At 38.6% G+C, this 16670-nt stretch overlaps 1 protein-coding gene across 1 annotated transcript in view; it reads right to left on the reverse strand.

Annotated features, from left to right (window-relative positions):
• The window catches only part of LOC116070578 (transmembrane protease serine 11E), a 45203-nt gene that overhangs the window by 24992 nt on the left and 3541 nt on the right, over positions 1 to 16670 (reverse strand). Inside the window, exon 2 of the mRNA XM_031342010.1 lies at positions 1009 to 1133. Within this exon, the coding sequence (XP_031197870.1) occupies positions 1009 to 1133 (125 nt within the window). The remainder of the gene's footprint in view (positions 1 to 1008; positions 1134 to 16670) is intronic.

Here is a 16670-nt window from a genome sequence, read left to right on the forward strand (position 1 = left end):
AAAAAAAAGAAAAAGAAAGAAAAAAGAAAAATAGCATGTATATAAATACTACCCAAAAATATTTGTTTTGAGTATTATTTTTCTTTAAACCACTCAAAAAGAGATGTATCTACTTTGTTTTAGAAATTGACCTTGTACTTGGTAGATAGTAGATGATGAAAATCTGATTGCCAATCATTCTTACTCTGTACAGGAAAGCATCTTTGTCAAATTCCCAATTAAATTAGTTTCAAGTGATTAGCTTCTATGGTTTCGGGGCCTTCAATATCAAAACATAATCTAGTCACACAGGGAGATATTAAACTAAGAGAGCATAGTTGAGTCAACTAATTAAAACCCAAGGAACAGTATAGAGAAACTTCAGGAGGGTTGTTATATCTGTAGTCCCCTGGGCACATGATTAATAACAGCAAAGAGGAGTTCATCTGGCAGAGAAAACCTCCTAACAACAGAGGGAGCCTCCTCATAATGAACCTCAGTATATCTTGACCTCTGTCATCACTAACATCCCAAGATGAGATTTTCAATGACATAGGCACTTATTCAGCCATATACCATTGTGAACACGTCTCCAACTTAACACAGAACAGAGCTTAGCCCTACAAGATATTTATTTTAGGGTGTAGTTCATTCTTTGGAATGTTAAGATTTTGATAGAGCTGATTTTTTTTTTTTAAATCAAGGCTATTATCCTGTGACCTCAGCTCAAGACATTATATTCCAGCTAACCTGTGGTCTTCCTTTATTGAAGATTCCTTTGTCACTTCCCACTTATTTTGAAAAGTAGCATTCTACTCCTAGCAGGAAACACTGGTACACCAAAGACAGAAGGAAGGATTCTCCTAGGCTTCTGAGGATTAAGAGAAAAGCACTAAGCATTCAAAGAGTGCTTAGCTAATGCAAATAAATCACAGTGATGAAGAAATCGCCCTGAAGCAAGCCAAAACAGGAAATTCCATGAGGAACAATTGGAATGGGTCACAAGATGCCAGAGTATCTCATACTTACTGTATCTGACATAGTGAACAATGAGTCCGATGCACACTGCCAAGACAATCAGGGATAAAAAAGAGATGAGGCCAATAACCCAGGGCTCCACACAAGTTCTCTTTCTGCTCCTCACCACACATGACCTGTAGAAGAAAGGAGATGGATGGGTTATATGGAAGTGCATGCCACATCTGCACCTCAGGCAAATGAGAAGCGTTCAGATGACAGCTGCCTTGGTTTCCAGCTGCTGACAGGAATCCTGCTTTTGAGTGCCCAAGCTTGGGCAAGTAATTTAATTCCTCTGTGCCTCTGTTTTTTTTTTTTTTTTTTTTTTTTTTTTACAAAACCAAGATAATAGTAATGGCCCTTTTATCCTTATTAGTCCTTATTTGTTAGGACTAAACAGAAGTCCTATATGTAAAATGATGACAAGAGTACATGAGGCTTCTAGAAAAGTTAGCTGTCATGTGTCCAACAATCTGTGACCAAGCTCCATAGTAGGATACCGTAGAGCTTATTTCTAGACAGTAGAATTTTAAATGGATTTATGAAGTATAGTAAAGCTTCAACTATATATACCACGCTGCAGATCTAATTCTACTTGCCTTCTAATTTTATGATTAAACTCCAAACCAGACCTTGAAAATGCACAGATGGGATTATGGAAGACCTCCGAAGAACCCGGGTGTTTGCACTAATATTTAACTGTAAGCTTCACTGATGTCAGAGAGCCCCTTCCGTGTGACTTCATCTTCCCCTCAAGGCACACTCCTAACCCCTGATTGTAGACCAGGCTTTGGCTTGGTTGGGTAATGTTGCCAACCATTCAGATTACATATTCTAGTTGGTAAGCAAAGTCAAACACTAGAAAAAATAAAGTCAGTGCTTGGGGAGGCTTTGGGCTTATGATGCTGGGGTTTTGGATTTGGTTTTGCTTTGCTTTGCTTTGCTTTTTTAACTAGTTGTTTCCCATGGGCTTCTTTCTTTCTAGAATGCTACTCATCTAATTCATAAAAGAGAGAATATAAGGTCCTTGTGGGGGAGTTCTGGGTACTGAGTCTCATTTAAAAGGATTGAGTGTCCTGCCTTTCCATTCCCAGCTCTGACTCAGGCTCAAGCCGTTCAAATGCTGCGCTGAGTCTCTCCACCTGAAGGCACAGGCACCCAGCCTGTGTTCAGCTCCAAAGTGAGCTCTGCAAGCTTCTTGCAAATCGCAAAGCACCTTGCAATAAAAGCTTTGTTTTTTTGTTTTTTGTTTTGTTTTGTTTTGTTTTTTAACTTACAGAAATCAAGAAGACTCGTTGCCTGGTGATATAAAATCATCAGGAAATATTTTCACATTGGTCCTGCAGTACAATGGCGGTCTGTACGGGTTTGTCTGGTCACTGAATAGGGAAAATCAGTGTCACCATCCCCACAGGATTCGGCCTGCCCCTGCTGCAGGTTGTAGGATATAGTAGCTAGGCCCAAGGGATCCTTCTTGTTTCCCTCCTTTCTTCTGTGATCTTCCCGTGGGATGGTAGTCATGGAAACTAAAAGTGCCCTCTCTCTGACCTCCGTGATCTCCCTTGAGTCGGGTTCCCAACACCTGTTCCTAGAACAGCAATTACTACAGCACAAAATTACTGGTTCCAGGAGTGCTTATTATTCCATGTGCCCTCGTGCCCAAGAAGCTCCCCAGCCTGAGACCTGTCCCTTCCGTCTCTGAATGCTTGTTATTCATCTGCTGCCGAAGACGGGAGGAGATGCACATAGTAGACGTAAGCGAGACTTTGTGGTTGATATGGGAAGGGAAGGGTTTTCAACAAAAGTCCGTGAATACCAGATAAAAAATACCAATTTATGCTTACAGAAGGTAGCATGTGATTACTGTGATGAGATAATGAAATGCCATAAGTTGTATTTGTTTGACAGTGACTTTTAGTCTGTATAGAAATCCATGCTAAGTACTCACTAAGTGATGGGGGCAAATCTGCTTGTATTAACATGAAAATGGTCAGTTATCCATTGATCTAGGCAGTGGTGGCGCATGCCTTTAATCCCAGCACTTGGGAGGCAGAGGCAGGCAGATTCTGAGTTCGAGGCCAGGCTGGTCTACAGAGTGAATTCCAGGACAGCCAGGGCTACACAGAGAAACCCTGTCTCAACAAAACAAAACAAACAAACAAACAAAAAACATAACGGTGAATATAAATGAGATGCATTTTGCATTCTAAGGTTTTAAATTATTACATAGTGTGTGCATAATAAAAAATATAGGAGGCACTGAATTATTAGCAAGAAGTTGAATAAGAAGTGAAAGGCACTTTCATTTGAACCCATGCATAGTTTGGTTTTATGGTAGATTTCTTTAAACAATATTCTTTGAATTAAATGGAGAAGAAAAAGGAAAAAGAGAAATGATAGCTTATAAAGAATGAAAAAATGACCAAGGCAGATCAGATGTGGTATGTATGTGCGCATGTGTGCATGTATATGTGTGCATGGGTATGTGTGTGTGTAGTCCACTTCACTGTTGTCCTAAGGCACCACACTGGCTTCCTTCCTGATTCTCACAATGTATAAGTCACTTGCTTTCCGCAGTGTTAAGAGGTAAGAGGGACATGATGGGACAAAGACAGAGAGAATCTAGTCAAAAGAATTTAGATAAACATTATTTATGAGAGTGTGTTTCTGAGTGTTGCCCTCAGCTTCTTTATTAGATAGTAATATCTCATATATAGTATATTAAATAGTAATATCTCAGTAGATGCAGTACTCTCTCATATTTTCTCTGTATGAAAAACAAGGATTATTATTCTCCACTTCTAACCTGATGAGCTCTGTGAAGATAAAAATGCTGTCAGTTTATTACATTGAATGTCTGTGTGAAAAATATATAAGCATATCAGTAGTGGTCATCATAATTATTTTATCAGTAGTAATATTATTGTCCACATTAGTAAGACATTCGACATTTGAAACATTATCTCTTCCTTCCCCAATCTGTAACATTGTTATCCATGCCAATTCACTCGGTTTCTTTTTGCCTTTTATTAATGTATAACTTATTATTTTTAGTTACCTTTTTTGCATTGTTTTACATGCCATTGAACAGTTTCCTTTCTCCCTTTATTAAGGTATAATTCATCATTTTTAGTTCCTCTTTTTTTTCTCAGAAAGCCATTCAATATTAAACTGCTCTAAAGTGGATATAGTTAGAAAGTGTTCTCAAAAACATCAATAAAATGGAGGAACAAATCTATTTCCCATATCAGTGGATGCTTGTGTCATCAGTTACCTCTTGCACAAGAATACTTATGCAAACACTTCTTTACCACTCCAAACCTTAGCTGAATTCACCTACATTTACTCTAAGACAGGCTTTTCAATTGTAATCCCTTCAGTTATTTCAAACTGTCAAACTGCTTTCTCGTGTTTCTTTTCTCTTGGAGAAAGCGTATAATTAGAGAGAGTGAATGTACACATAAGGTACAGATATATTCGTCTGGCCTCGAATTGCTGGAAGACGAGTAATATGCCCAACATTGTGTTATCAATATCATTTTCCTTAATATGTCACTGTAGAACTGTTCTATAAAAAGAAAAGGCAGTAACTACAAAATGTGAGGGAGAGTGAAAGGTGGAGCTGCAAGCAAGCTGTGAAGCAATGACTAAGAAAGGAGTGTAACACTTCTGAGGAGGGCTTGTCAGAACACGCCTCTTCGTAACTCAGTCAGCACTGTGTTCTGAACAGTGGCTCTCTGATTTCTCCTTCATTCTCCCTGATGCTGACATTCTTCCAGCGCTGACATTGACATTCCTTCCCCCTTGGCAGCTCAGTGCAACCTAGCTGTTCTAACAAGCGTGCTCACGATGTCCAGAACTTGGATACTCCTAAAGAATTATCATCAACTTCTTCGGCCAGAGTCTGGCGAGCTTTTGTGTGAAGGTTCAGATAACAGATCCTTCTGTTTCCTAGGCTGTGGGTTCTCTGCTCCAGCTACTCTGATCTGTCACTATACCCTAAATAGAGCCATGGATGATACGGAATCAAATGAGCACAGCTGTGTCTTGTACATTTTCATTTCTAGAGACTGATATTTAAATTACTTATATTTTTTTAACTGTCAAAATATTTTTATGACCTCTTCTGATTTGTTTTCAATCACTTAAAAATGTGAAAATTGTTCTTAGTTTAAACACCATATAAAATCAGCTAATAAACCCGATTTGGTCCCTAAACTATAGTTTTCTATGACTGATTTATAGATACAAGTCAATCCTAATGATCTTTTCTCACTCTAATATGGCAAATCTGTTTCCACTGAATGGCCAATGAACTTGTTTTAGAAACTGTCCTGGAAATCTCCTACCAGTATTTGACCCACAGCTTGATAACAGTTTTCTCTTCTAACTCCATAGTCTCTGAAACACTTTCTATTCTAGTAAAATGTCTTTTTATAAGTGCCATGGACACTGGCTTAGTGATTAAACCTCATGCTGCTCCCACGTAGCAAGCTCTTCTGATTGCCCCTTATGTACAGTATCTCAGAGTCTATCACCCCACAAAATGTTTTTGTGTGTTTAAGAGATGATTTAAGGGGTGGAGAGATGACTCAGTGGTTAAGAGCACCAACTGCTTTTCCAGAGGCCCTGAGTTCAATTCCCAACAACCACATGGTGGCTCACAACCATCAGTAATGGGATCCAATGCCCTCTTCTGGTTTGTCTGAAGATAGCTCCAGTGTACTCATATACATAAAATAAATAAATAAATAAATCTTTTTTAAAAAAGAAAGAGAGGGATGATTTAACAATTCTCTGTTCTGGTTTGTCTTTTCACCCTGAGAATCAATAGTGGCATTTTTTGTTTTGCTTTTTTTTCTTTTTTGTTGTTTGGTTGGTTGGTTGGTTTGTTGGTTGGTTGGTTTTGTACCTTCCTAAAATAAGTGTGAGCCTTGTCTCTCTGTATGCATTTTACCCCATACTCAAGAGCTGCTCCTTCTTCAGGAACTGAAGCAAAGTTGAGTATACTAAGTAGCAAAAGGTCATTTTTCAGTTCTACACTGTTCTGTTGGATCTTTCTCAATGAACATGGAGTCCACTTTAGTTAGTTTCAGGAAATAACTTGGGATGTTAAAGACAACAAAAGGTAAGTCAGACCTTGTTAAGAATAATTGCTAGTTCAGAAGGCCTGACTTTCATAAAATACTTTATGTGGCGACCAAGATTTACAGGTAATGTTATTCATATTTAAAACATATGATTTTCCAAGTATATATTCTTTCTGCTATAAAACTGTTACCAATGCCAACAAAGTGAAAAGGCAAATAAAAAGACATGTTTAAGAGTCATTGTACATTATAACATCAGAACAAGAAAGAGAGAAAGAAAGAAAGAGAGAGAAAGAGAGAGAAAGAGAGAGAAAGAGAGAGAGAAAGAGAAAGAGAGAGAAAGAGGAAGGAAGGAAGGAAGGAAGGAAGGAAGGAAGGAAGGAAGGAAGGAAGGAGGAAAGGAGAAAGAAAACACCAGGTATTAACATCCTAGAATCTATGACATTAGAAATTTCCTGAGCAGTCAGTTCCTAAGACATAACAGAGAAAGCTGCAGATTTAAGGGATAAAGTGCTTCTGCCTAGGAACGAGGACAAAGTCAGATCTCCAACACACACATGGGCAGGCATGGCAGTAAATGCTGTAATCCCAGCACAAGGAGGCAGAGACTAGAGGATTCCAAGGATTCACTTGCCACCCAGTATATTCAGTTGGTGTGAGCTTCAAGTTCAGTGAGATGCCCTCTCTCAAAAAAAAACAAAACAAACAAAAAAAAAATCCACGGTGGATGGCAGCAGAGGAAGACACCTAATGTAGAGCTCTGGCACCCACAGGTGCACACTCATGAGCATGCACACCTCCACAAGCATATACATGAGTGCACATGTTAATTTTTTTGATTAAAAAATAAAAATAAAAAAGCAAATGTAGTGTGGTGGTGAATGCCTTTAATTCCAGCACTTAGAAAAACAGAGACAGGCAGATCTTTGAGTTCAAGGTTATCCTGGTCTACAGAGCCAGTCCTAGAACAGTCAGGCTTACACAGAGAAACTCTGTTTCAAAAGTAAAATAAAAAGAAACATCAATTAATCATTTCTTCAGTGTTTACAACATGTTTAGCACTAGCTTGGCTTATGGGGTTGTGCCTGATTTCCCACTTGCCTAAGCTGCACTTAACATTGACAGAAACTTGGATTGTTAGGACCTGTTGATTTTCACTCTTTCTTATATTTCTAAAACAAAATTACTTAAATACCCAAGGTAGAAACAAAATAAAAAGTATATTTGTGTGTAGGTAGTGTGCTGGCCTGACACAAATTAGAATTATCTGGAAGGAGGGGAAGCTCACTTGAGAAAATGCCTCCAATAAGTACCAACTGTAAGGCATTTTCCTAATTAGTGATTGATGGGGGAGGGCTCAGCCATTGTGGGAGATGCCACTTTTGGCCTGGTGTTCCTGGGTTCTATAAGAAAACAGTCTGAGCAAGTCATGAGGAGCAATCCAGTAAACAGCACCCCTCCGTGGCCTCTAGAATTCCTTCCTTCACTGCTTTTGATGATGAACTGTTCTACAGAACTGTAAGTGACATAAACCCTTTCCTCCCCAAGTTGCTTTTGGTCATGTTTCATCACAGCATTAGTAACCCTAATGAAGACAGTTAGGACGCTTTCGTTGGCTCTGTTGTTGTTGTTGTTGTTTGGTTGTTTGGGTTTTTTGAGACAAGGTTTCTCTGCATAGCCCTAGCTACCTGGAACTCACTCTGTAAACCAGGCTGGCCACGAACTCAGAAATCCACCTGCCTCTGCCTCCCAAGTTCTGGGATTAAAGGTGTGCACCACCACTGTCCAGCCACTGTTATTTTTTAACGTGTTAGTATACTGCTGGCATCTTCATATGTACACCGCTTGCCAGCCTAGTGCCTATGGAGACCAGGTGAAGGTATGAGATCCTCTGGAACTGGAGTTACAGATGGTTACGAGCTATGGTGTGAGGCTGGGAGCTGAACCTGAGTCCTCTACAAGAGTAATGTTCTCTGTCGAATTATCTTTACGGCTACTATTGTTAATTTGTTAAGAAGAAATCTAAGCAAATTGCTCTTATAAAATTGCAAAAAAAAATTTCTATTTTATTCATTGATGTACAGAACACATTTGTAAAATATCTAAAAGTATCACCTTAATCTGTGCACTGAATTATGTGATTAATCCCTATAATAATAATTAAAAATAATTCCCATAAGGAAGTTGTAATTAAAGCAACAATGTCATCTAGTTACCAAACAACTATTTATATTTTATTTTTACAACATCAATACAAATAAAGAAAAACTGTTTTTATTTCCAGCTCTGGATATTAATTTAGGGCCTATGGTGGGTAATTTTATCTCTCAGTATTCTTATCATAAAGACTTTTATTTGTCTCCCACATTGAACTGAACTGATTTAAGATGACTTATAATAGAGGTGTATGAGTATGTGTGTGTGTGTATATGTGTGTGTGTGTCTGTGTGTGTGTGCTATTGTTATTGCTACTAACAATTGATGCTTAAGTTTGTGGGTAGAAGAAGGCAGTGAAATGTAATTAAAAGTATAAAATGGAAATGGTACTAAAAGTATTTGCACACAAAGTGTGCAAATCCTTGAGTCATGCCACAACATGAATAGGTTTCTAGAAAACAGACCCCAAACAAAATGTGCAACAACAGAGGGAGAACAAATCCTGATCTGGCATCTTCTTTTTAGTACCCATAGAAAAGAGCAGAGCAGTTGTTGATCAACACCAGTATTAGGCCGCCATAAAAAACACAATGTGTAATATAATGAACTTCACTCTCTATGATTAACATCTAAACAAAAGTAGCTGCTTAATACTCTTATTATGTCCCTCAATACTGGTGGTGTTGATCACTGTTCATTAAAAGGAATTTGATAGGAAGGGAGTTCTATGAAATCAATCAGATATAAAGGACTACAATACATTTTTAAAACATCTGACTGGGCTTTCATAATTATTATTGAAATTGCTTTTGAAGCATTACTGTATTATAAAATAGCTAAAGATTATTAGAATAGTAGGCATAAAATTAGGCTTTTAGATATCGTATTGTTTGATAAACCAATAAGTTCTAAGATATTTCAACAGAAATCCTATATTTAGCTATTAGCTTAGGCAAGCTGGGGGATTGTACCTCTCAGATGGGGTGGGGCAGGAATTACCAGCCATGTTTGCACTACTGTGTGTGTTGTGGAGGGGTATACAGAAGGAAGGCCGCGAGGGGTCTGAGCCGGAGACTTTCCTGTCACTTCCAGCACAGAGCACCAGACAGTCAAGCACTCTCTTTAATGTTAACCGTGATTCTACCACATCCCCAGACTTTTGACCTTAGTCCTCCAGTGAGAGTTTGCTTGACAGGAGGCCTTAGTCTTAGTCTGACTTGGAACAGAATGAGTACAAACATCAGAGTAGCCCCAGTAACCCAGCCTCCGGCAATATGATGTTATAGGTTCTTAGTTTCTTAAGAATCAATGGGCATAAATGGAAATTTACCTCAGCTTCTTTATAAGTATTAGTATTGAACTAATGTTCAATATCTTAAATAATCCAGAAATTACTATAAACAATGTTCAATGTATTAACCAGTTTTCATATGATTCTTCAAATATACTGTTTTACTGTTGGCTACAACAGCAGACAATTTGACATGATTTGCAACAAGCTAAGAGACTTAAGACACTACAAGTAATTTTTGTTTTGTTTTGTTTTGTTTGTTTTTTTAGAGACAGGGTTTCTCTGTGTAGCCTTGGCTGTCCTGGAACTCACTCTGTAGACCAGGCTGGCCTCGAAGTCCGAAATCCACCAGCCTCTGCCTCCCAAGTGCTGGGATTATAGGTGTGCGCCACCACCGCCTGGCATAATTTTTTATTTTTATCAATAGTTCTACTTTTAGGAAACACATATAAGAAGGAAGTTAGGAAATCTTTTACCTGTCATTTTTGACACCTTTCAATGTTTCAAGCTACCATAAGTTGTGTTTTGCATCAATTTAAAATAAAAGCCCCTGAAAATATTACATGGACATGTATCAATTAAGTATCAAATTTATGAAAAGCTTATGGTTCTTTTGTTTGTTTGTTTTTTTGTTTTTTTGTTTTTTGGTTTTTTTTTTGTTTTGTTTTTGTTTTTTTTTGTTTTTCGAGACAGGGTTTCTCTGTGTTGCCCTGGCTGTCCTGGAACTCACTCTGTAGACCAGGCTGGCCTCGAACTCAGAAATCCGCCTGCCTCTGCCTCCCAAGTGCTGGGATTAAAGGCGTGCGCCACCACCGCCCGGCATTGTTTGTTTGTTTTGTTTGTTTTTTTCAAGACAGGGTTTCCCTGTGTAGTCCTGGCTGTCCTAGAACTCACTCTGTAGACCAGGCTGGCTTCGAACTTAGAATTCCACCTGCCTCTTCCTCCCAAGTGCTGGGACTAAAGGTGTGTGCCACCACCACCCGGCTGAGCTTATGGCTCTTAAATACTTGTTTTCTAAGCTAGTTTTAAAATCCTTGGCCATGATAAAGCTTAAAATTGGAATTGCCAGGTGGAACAGAAGCTAAGCCCTGTCTGCTAGGTGTGGTTTCCCGATAAGCAGAGGAATCCACCACCAAGGACTCCCTAAGCAACCTGCAAGCTCCTGTGTCCCCTATACCTTAGAAAGAGTGTGTAGTTAGAAAATACGTAGAGCTTTTCTTTATCATAATATGATTGTTCACAGGAAGTGACAACAAATTTCTTTCTGCAAACAGTAACCTGTAACATATGTGTACTAATATTTAAATTTCAAGTGCAGTTGATCATTGCATACTTAACTATACTCAAAATTTTGGCATTTTAATATCAATATGTTATTAATATTCTCAATTTCTTTTTTTAAATAAGATATATTTTCTATGTAAATCAACAGCTTGAAATTACAAAGGAAGTGTTCAAATCAGAACTCCAGTGATTATAGTTACCAACGTCCATGAGTTTATATCTATAAATTCATGGCTACCAAATCTACAGCTGAAATTTAGCTTTCCAACCTTAGAGTCAGGTATTCATCTGCTTCCTCTTTGGCACAGTAGCTCCACCCCTTTGCCTGAAGTAGAGACTCCAAAATGCCTATCTCAGTTATTTGTCTTTTTCCTTAATAAATAAATCCTTGATAAATAGCTAGGAAACATGAGAACCTGTAGGATAAAGGTGGTCTTCATTGATATTAGCCACCATTTGAGGCCAGGCCTGATTGCACAAGCCTATAATCCCAAATACTCAGAAGCTAACCTGAAGAACTTAATGAAACAATGTCTCAACCTTTAAAAAAAATAAAATAAAATTAAGGCTGGGAGATATCTTAGTGGGCGAATTCTGGCTTTGAATGCTCCAGGTTTTTGGTTCTTTGAATGGGAATACTCCACCCTCCCCCAATGACTTGACTGCTTGAATGCTTGGCCCATAGGGAGTGGCTCCATTACGAAGTGTGGCCTTGTTGGAGTAGATTGTAGCCTTGTTGGAGGAAGTGTGTCACTGTGGGAGGAGGCTTTGAGGTCTCCTAGGCTCAAGCTAGGCTCAGAGTGGTACAGTGTCCTGCTGCTGCTGCTGCTGCAAATCAAGATATAGATCAAGATCTTCCAGCACCTTGTCTGCCTGTACCTTGCCATGTTCCTGTCATGATGATAATGGACCAAACCTCTGAAACTGTAACCCAGCCCCAATTAAATGTTTTCCTTTGTAGGAGTTGCCAGGGCCATGGTCCCTCTTCATGGCACCTAGACTCAATCTTTAGGACCACAAAAAGAGAGGAAGGAAGAACAGAGAGAGAGAGAAAGAGAGAGAGAGAATGAGAGAGAGAAAGAAAACTTGCCATATGAGTAAGTAGATACCAATGGAGTCCACTGTGATGGCTAGACTCCTGATTTATATTTCATAACTAGAGCACAGATTAATTAATTAGAGATTAAGTATCCTTATTAGATCATGACTTACAAACTATGTGCTAATTTGGGGAGAACAGCATGGTAGAAGGAGCCTAAGTACCTAGTTACCAGCTTCTCACCCCATAGCTGCCGGACTCCAGACCTGCTTTACACCAAACTAAATGACATTCCTCACATCATTGACTGTTATTCTTATCCTGCCTTTCCTAGTTAAATTGCATACTACTGAAATACAGAACAGATCAGCTGTGGTAATTTGACTACCATTTTATGCCATGTTTAGGAGAAAAGAACCTCAAGATAAATGGTTAGTAACTTTCTGGAAAATTCCGAAAAAGAGATGATAGACTGCTTTTGTTTAATGTTTCTAATAGCAGTGCCATTTCTGGAATATGAATAATAAATTTATTGGTAACACTTCAAAACACGGGCATCCCAATTAAGGATCTTCTCATTACAGCAGATGATCATGATCAGAAGTGAGGATTTTGAATATTAATCTTCCTTGTTGTCATCTACCCAGCCATGATCGAATGGTGGCCACAACTCCTTTCTGATAACCCCTCTCCTATAACTACAGCCCTTGGCCACCCTAAACATTTTTTCCTGTAAGCACCAAGCCTACTGCTGATGCTAAAACATCGTACTGTCCTTTGTTTTTGTTTTTGTTTGGTTTGGTTTGGTTTGGTTTTTGCTAATATTATTTTCTTTTAATTTATTTACAATCCAGCTGTTGCCCCACTTCCCGGTCTCCCCTCCCACAATTCCTGTTTCCTCCTGTCTCCAAAAGGATGCTCCATCACCAAGCCTCCCTGCCTCCCTGGGGCCTCAAGTCTCTTGAGGATTAGGTGCATCTTCTCCCTCTGAGGTCAGATCAGGAAGTCCTCTGCTATATATGTGTCTGGACCAGCTTGTGTATGCTGTCTGGTTGGTGGGTCAGTGTACTGTCCCTTGTTTTATGGTCCATTATATATTCTATCACGATAAATTTTCCATATGCTTTTGAGAAGAATTTGTACTCTGCTCTTCTTGGGCAGAATGTTTGCCACAGGTCAATCAGCCCAAATTGCTTTAGTGTTTTCAGGTCTCTGTGTCCAACCTGAGTTTCTGTCCACTTGTTCTGTCAGATAAGGAGAGGGAAGAGTTGACATCTTCAGGAGTAACTGTGACTTTGCCAATTTTACCCGTCAGCACTGTCTACTTTATTTATGTAAACCTCTGTTCTGTAATAGAGATAAACACATTTTGGACTCCTATCTTTTTGAACAGTTTAGCCTTTTGTCTTCATTCAAAAGTCAACTTTCTCTAAGGTTAATATACATACTTACAGATATATTTTGAGTAGTATATATGTGATATTTAGTTTTGTATAGTGTGTTTAACTATTCTATATTATCATATTTAGGATGGGTTTCTTCAACAAGAAAAACAGTCAGGTCTCCATACTCTTAGTAAATACTATCTGAAAAATCTCTTTCAGTGTCCATTTATGTTTAATTTTTTAAATGACATTCGCTTGTTTGTGGGGACATGTCATACCATGTGCATAGAGATCAGAGAACAACTCCCAAGAGTAAGTTCTCGTCTCCCTCCTGTTTGTTCTGGAGATCAAACTCGGGTCACCAGGACTCACACCATGCCCTTAGCCACTGAGCAAACCCTTCAGCCCAATATTTCAGTATTTAGACCATATACATTCAATATGAATATTGATGCATTGGACTAAGGCTATTTTGCTTTAAAACAGCTATACTATCATAAATTTCCTTTAAACATTCATATGTATCTTAAAGACTTTGAGAAAATAATAGTCTATTCTATATATTCAAAAACAATAGTAATCTTCTGTTACAAATTCTGTAACTTCAAGCTAATGGTTTCCATTGTCTTACCTAGTGCACTAAAACATGGGCTTTTGGTTTTGAACAGCCTGAGTCTGTCCCTTATAGTGGCCTTCATTAGCTAGATGGGAAGTTGCTTGTCTCCCTGGCTCTACATTTCCCCACAAACAAATTGGACTAATGCCATAATCAAATTCATAAAGATCTTCAACAGCAAACATTTATAGAACTCCTGGCACCTTGCCAAACACACAGTAAATAAATATTCAATGTTTGTTACCTACTGTCAATATTTTCTTCATAACGAGAAACCAATTTGCTTTCCAATTGTACTCACATGTGCATGAGTGGTTATAGAAGGAAAACAGCAGAACCTCCCAGACCTGGTCCTAATCCATCTTTTCTTGACATCTAAGACCCAAAAGCAGTCATCTTGGGGTCAATACGGTGCTAAGTTCTGAGGAGTCATGCAGCTACATCCTGTTAGCCATGGTAAGGACAGTTTAGTGCAAGGATTAGAGCACCTTGAATTCTCAAAATTCAATGCTCAATTGGGTAGGAAATGACCAAGTGCTTAACAATGGCTTGACTGCTCTATATCTTTTGAATGATTATTTTAAAGTGTATTAATTTATTGTTTGGGAATTTTCTTGATTAGAAAAGTTGGTATGCAGAGGTAAATGAAGTCTTTAAAAAGACAAGGGGAATTAACTCCACTTCTCCAAGGGAAATACTTAGGAGTCCGAGGTTGATAACATGCTAGAGACAGATGGGAGGATGGGAAATCAGAACTGGGGTGAAAACATGCACAATAAGCCTTCAATTTCACCAGTCGTGGATCCAGAGATTCAGAGGACTCAGCCTCACAAACCTTGGTTTCCCTGTATATGCTGCCATCTGATATTAAAATTAGCTGTTCACAGGGTTGCTACAAGGCAATAAGGAACAAAATATATGTTGGGATCAAATATCTACCAGGGAGTGTTTGTACTCCTCCTGCACAGATTTTCACCTAGCTAGGAGGGCTAAACTCAAGAGAGCAACTGTACCACATGGCCACTACAGTTAATAACAACCTATCATGTGCATGAAAAATACTGAGAGTACATTTTACCTGTTCTCGTACACACAAAGAAAAGTATACCTGAAGTAGTACTGTGCATGTTTATTTGCTTAATTTAGCCATCCCACGATGTTTAAGTATTTCAAGCCAACATGTACATAATAAGTGTATAATGTTAATTATTAAGAAGGTCATCTATTTTTACTTAAGTTGTAATAGTATTAGTCATAGCAACAATTCCTGGGCCTTGGAGTTAGCCCACACTAATCTGTCTCTTCTCCTGAGCTATGCAGAGAACACAGGTGCACTGGGAGGTCAGATTCTATCTCCAGTGCTGATGACTCACCTATTCACCTATTCTTGTGGCCATATGCAAATTATCTATTCCTGCAGAGCTGGGCTACCTTTGTAGAATGGAATTTCCAGGCTTCCTGTTGCAGAGGCCAATTTTAAAGAACATTTTTTGAATAACTGAAGCAGTCCTTGAAAATATATAACTTTTCTATGTTTTGGCACAGTAAGACCATTGAACTAGTTGTAGAGGGCACACATAGATGAAGAGAAAAGGCCCCATAAGGATGGGTCAGCATTGTGATTAAAACATAAGCTTTAGAGTCTTATAGACCTGCCTGTGTTTATTTTCAATTCTGTCATCCATTACCAATTGAAAAAAAAAAAAGTATGTCTCTGAGCATCCATTTCTTCATCTACAGAATGAGTACAAATTAGCCATAGATTGTTATAAAGTTTAAACATGAGTAATGTTTTACAATGGAAGTTACTACATAATAGCATACTCAAATGATAGCAATTATTGTTTGGTCCTAATCTGACTCTGATTTAACTTTAGACAAAGTGCAAAAATTCCTCAGTGTTTACTTAATCAGCTTCAAAATACATATATCATCTGACATTTTCAGATGAAATGTGGCAAATTAAAATTTAATGATGCTTCAGTGGTACTTTGGATTTCTCTAAAACTACTTATCATTTTAGAATTACTATTTGAAAACTCTGAGAACTCACCCTCACACACAAGCCAGGTATGTACTTGGAGAAAGGTCAGGCTTGCAGTCTTAGCTGGATGTCTTAATGTATCTTCAGCCCACTCTCGTTCTCAGCCTTTTTGATCCCTAATCTACTGGTCTCAGACCTGTGAAACTATGCCAGAATCACCAAGAGCATACTTCCCATTTCTCACCCATTAAATTCAATTAAGGAGCTCTAAGAAAGCATGCTGGAATACAATCTATCTTGTTCTGTTTTATTGAGTTGAGGTTTCACTATATTGCCCAGGATGTTCACAAACTTATGAACCCAAGCAATCTTACAACCTCGGCTTTCTGAAGGCCAGCTCACCCAACATGAGTAACTAATATAGTTCGTCTAAACACTGATAGAGCCACAGACCATCCATGGAACCCATTTTCTGCATATACCTCACGAGAGCTACTTCGCAACTAGGGAGTTCTAATGTGCTATCATATTTGAGTATAAGACTTGGTGCTAGTGTTTCCAGTGATTCCCTCTTTAAAATGAGCAATCTCAGTTTAGAGGAAAAGACAGTTGAAGTTAATTCTGACCAATGAATTCATCTGTAGAAAACAGTCATGTAATCAAAGTGCTGTGCTCACAGCCACTGATCACCTTTAAGATTGCGGGGAAATGGAAATTAGGTCACGTGTTCATTTTATACAAGAAAAAACTTTCACCGGGCAGTGGTGGCACACGCCTTTAATCCCAGCACTTGGGAGGCAGAGGCGGGTGGATTTCTGAGTTCAAGGC

This window comes from Mastomys coucha, unplaced genomic scaffold, assembly GCF_008632895.1.
Source record: "Mastomys coucha isolate ucsf_1 unplaced genomic scaffold, UCSF_Mcou_1 pScaffold22, whole genome shotgun sequence".
In the NCBI taxonomy this organism is placed as follows: Eukaryota; Metazoa; Chordata; class Mammalia; order Rodentia; family Muridae; genus Mastomys; species Mastomys coucha.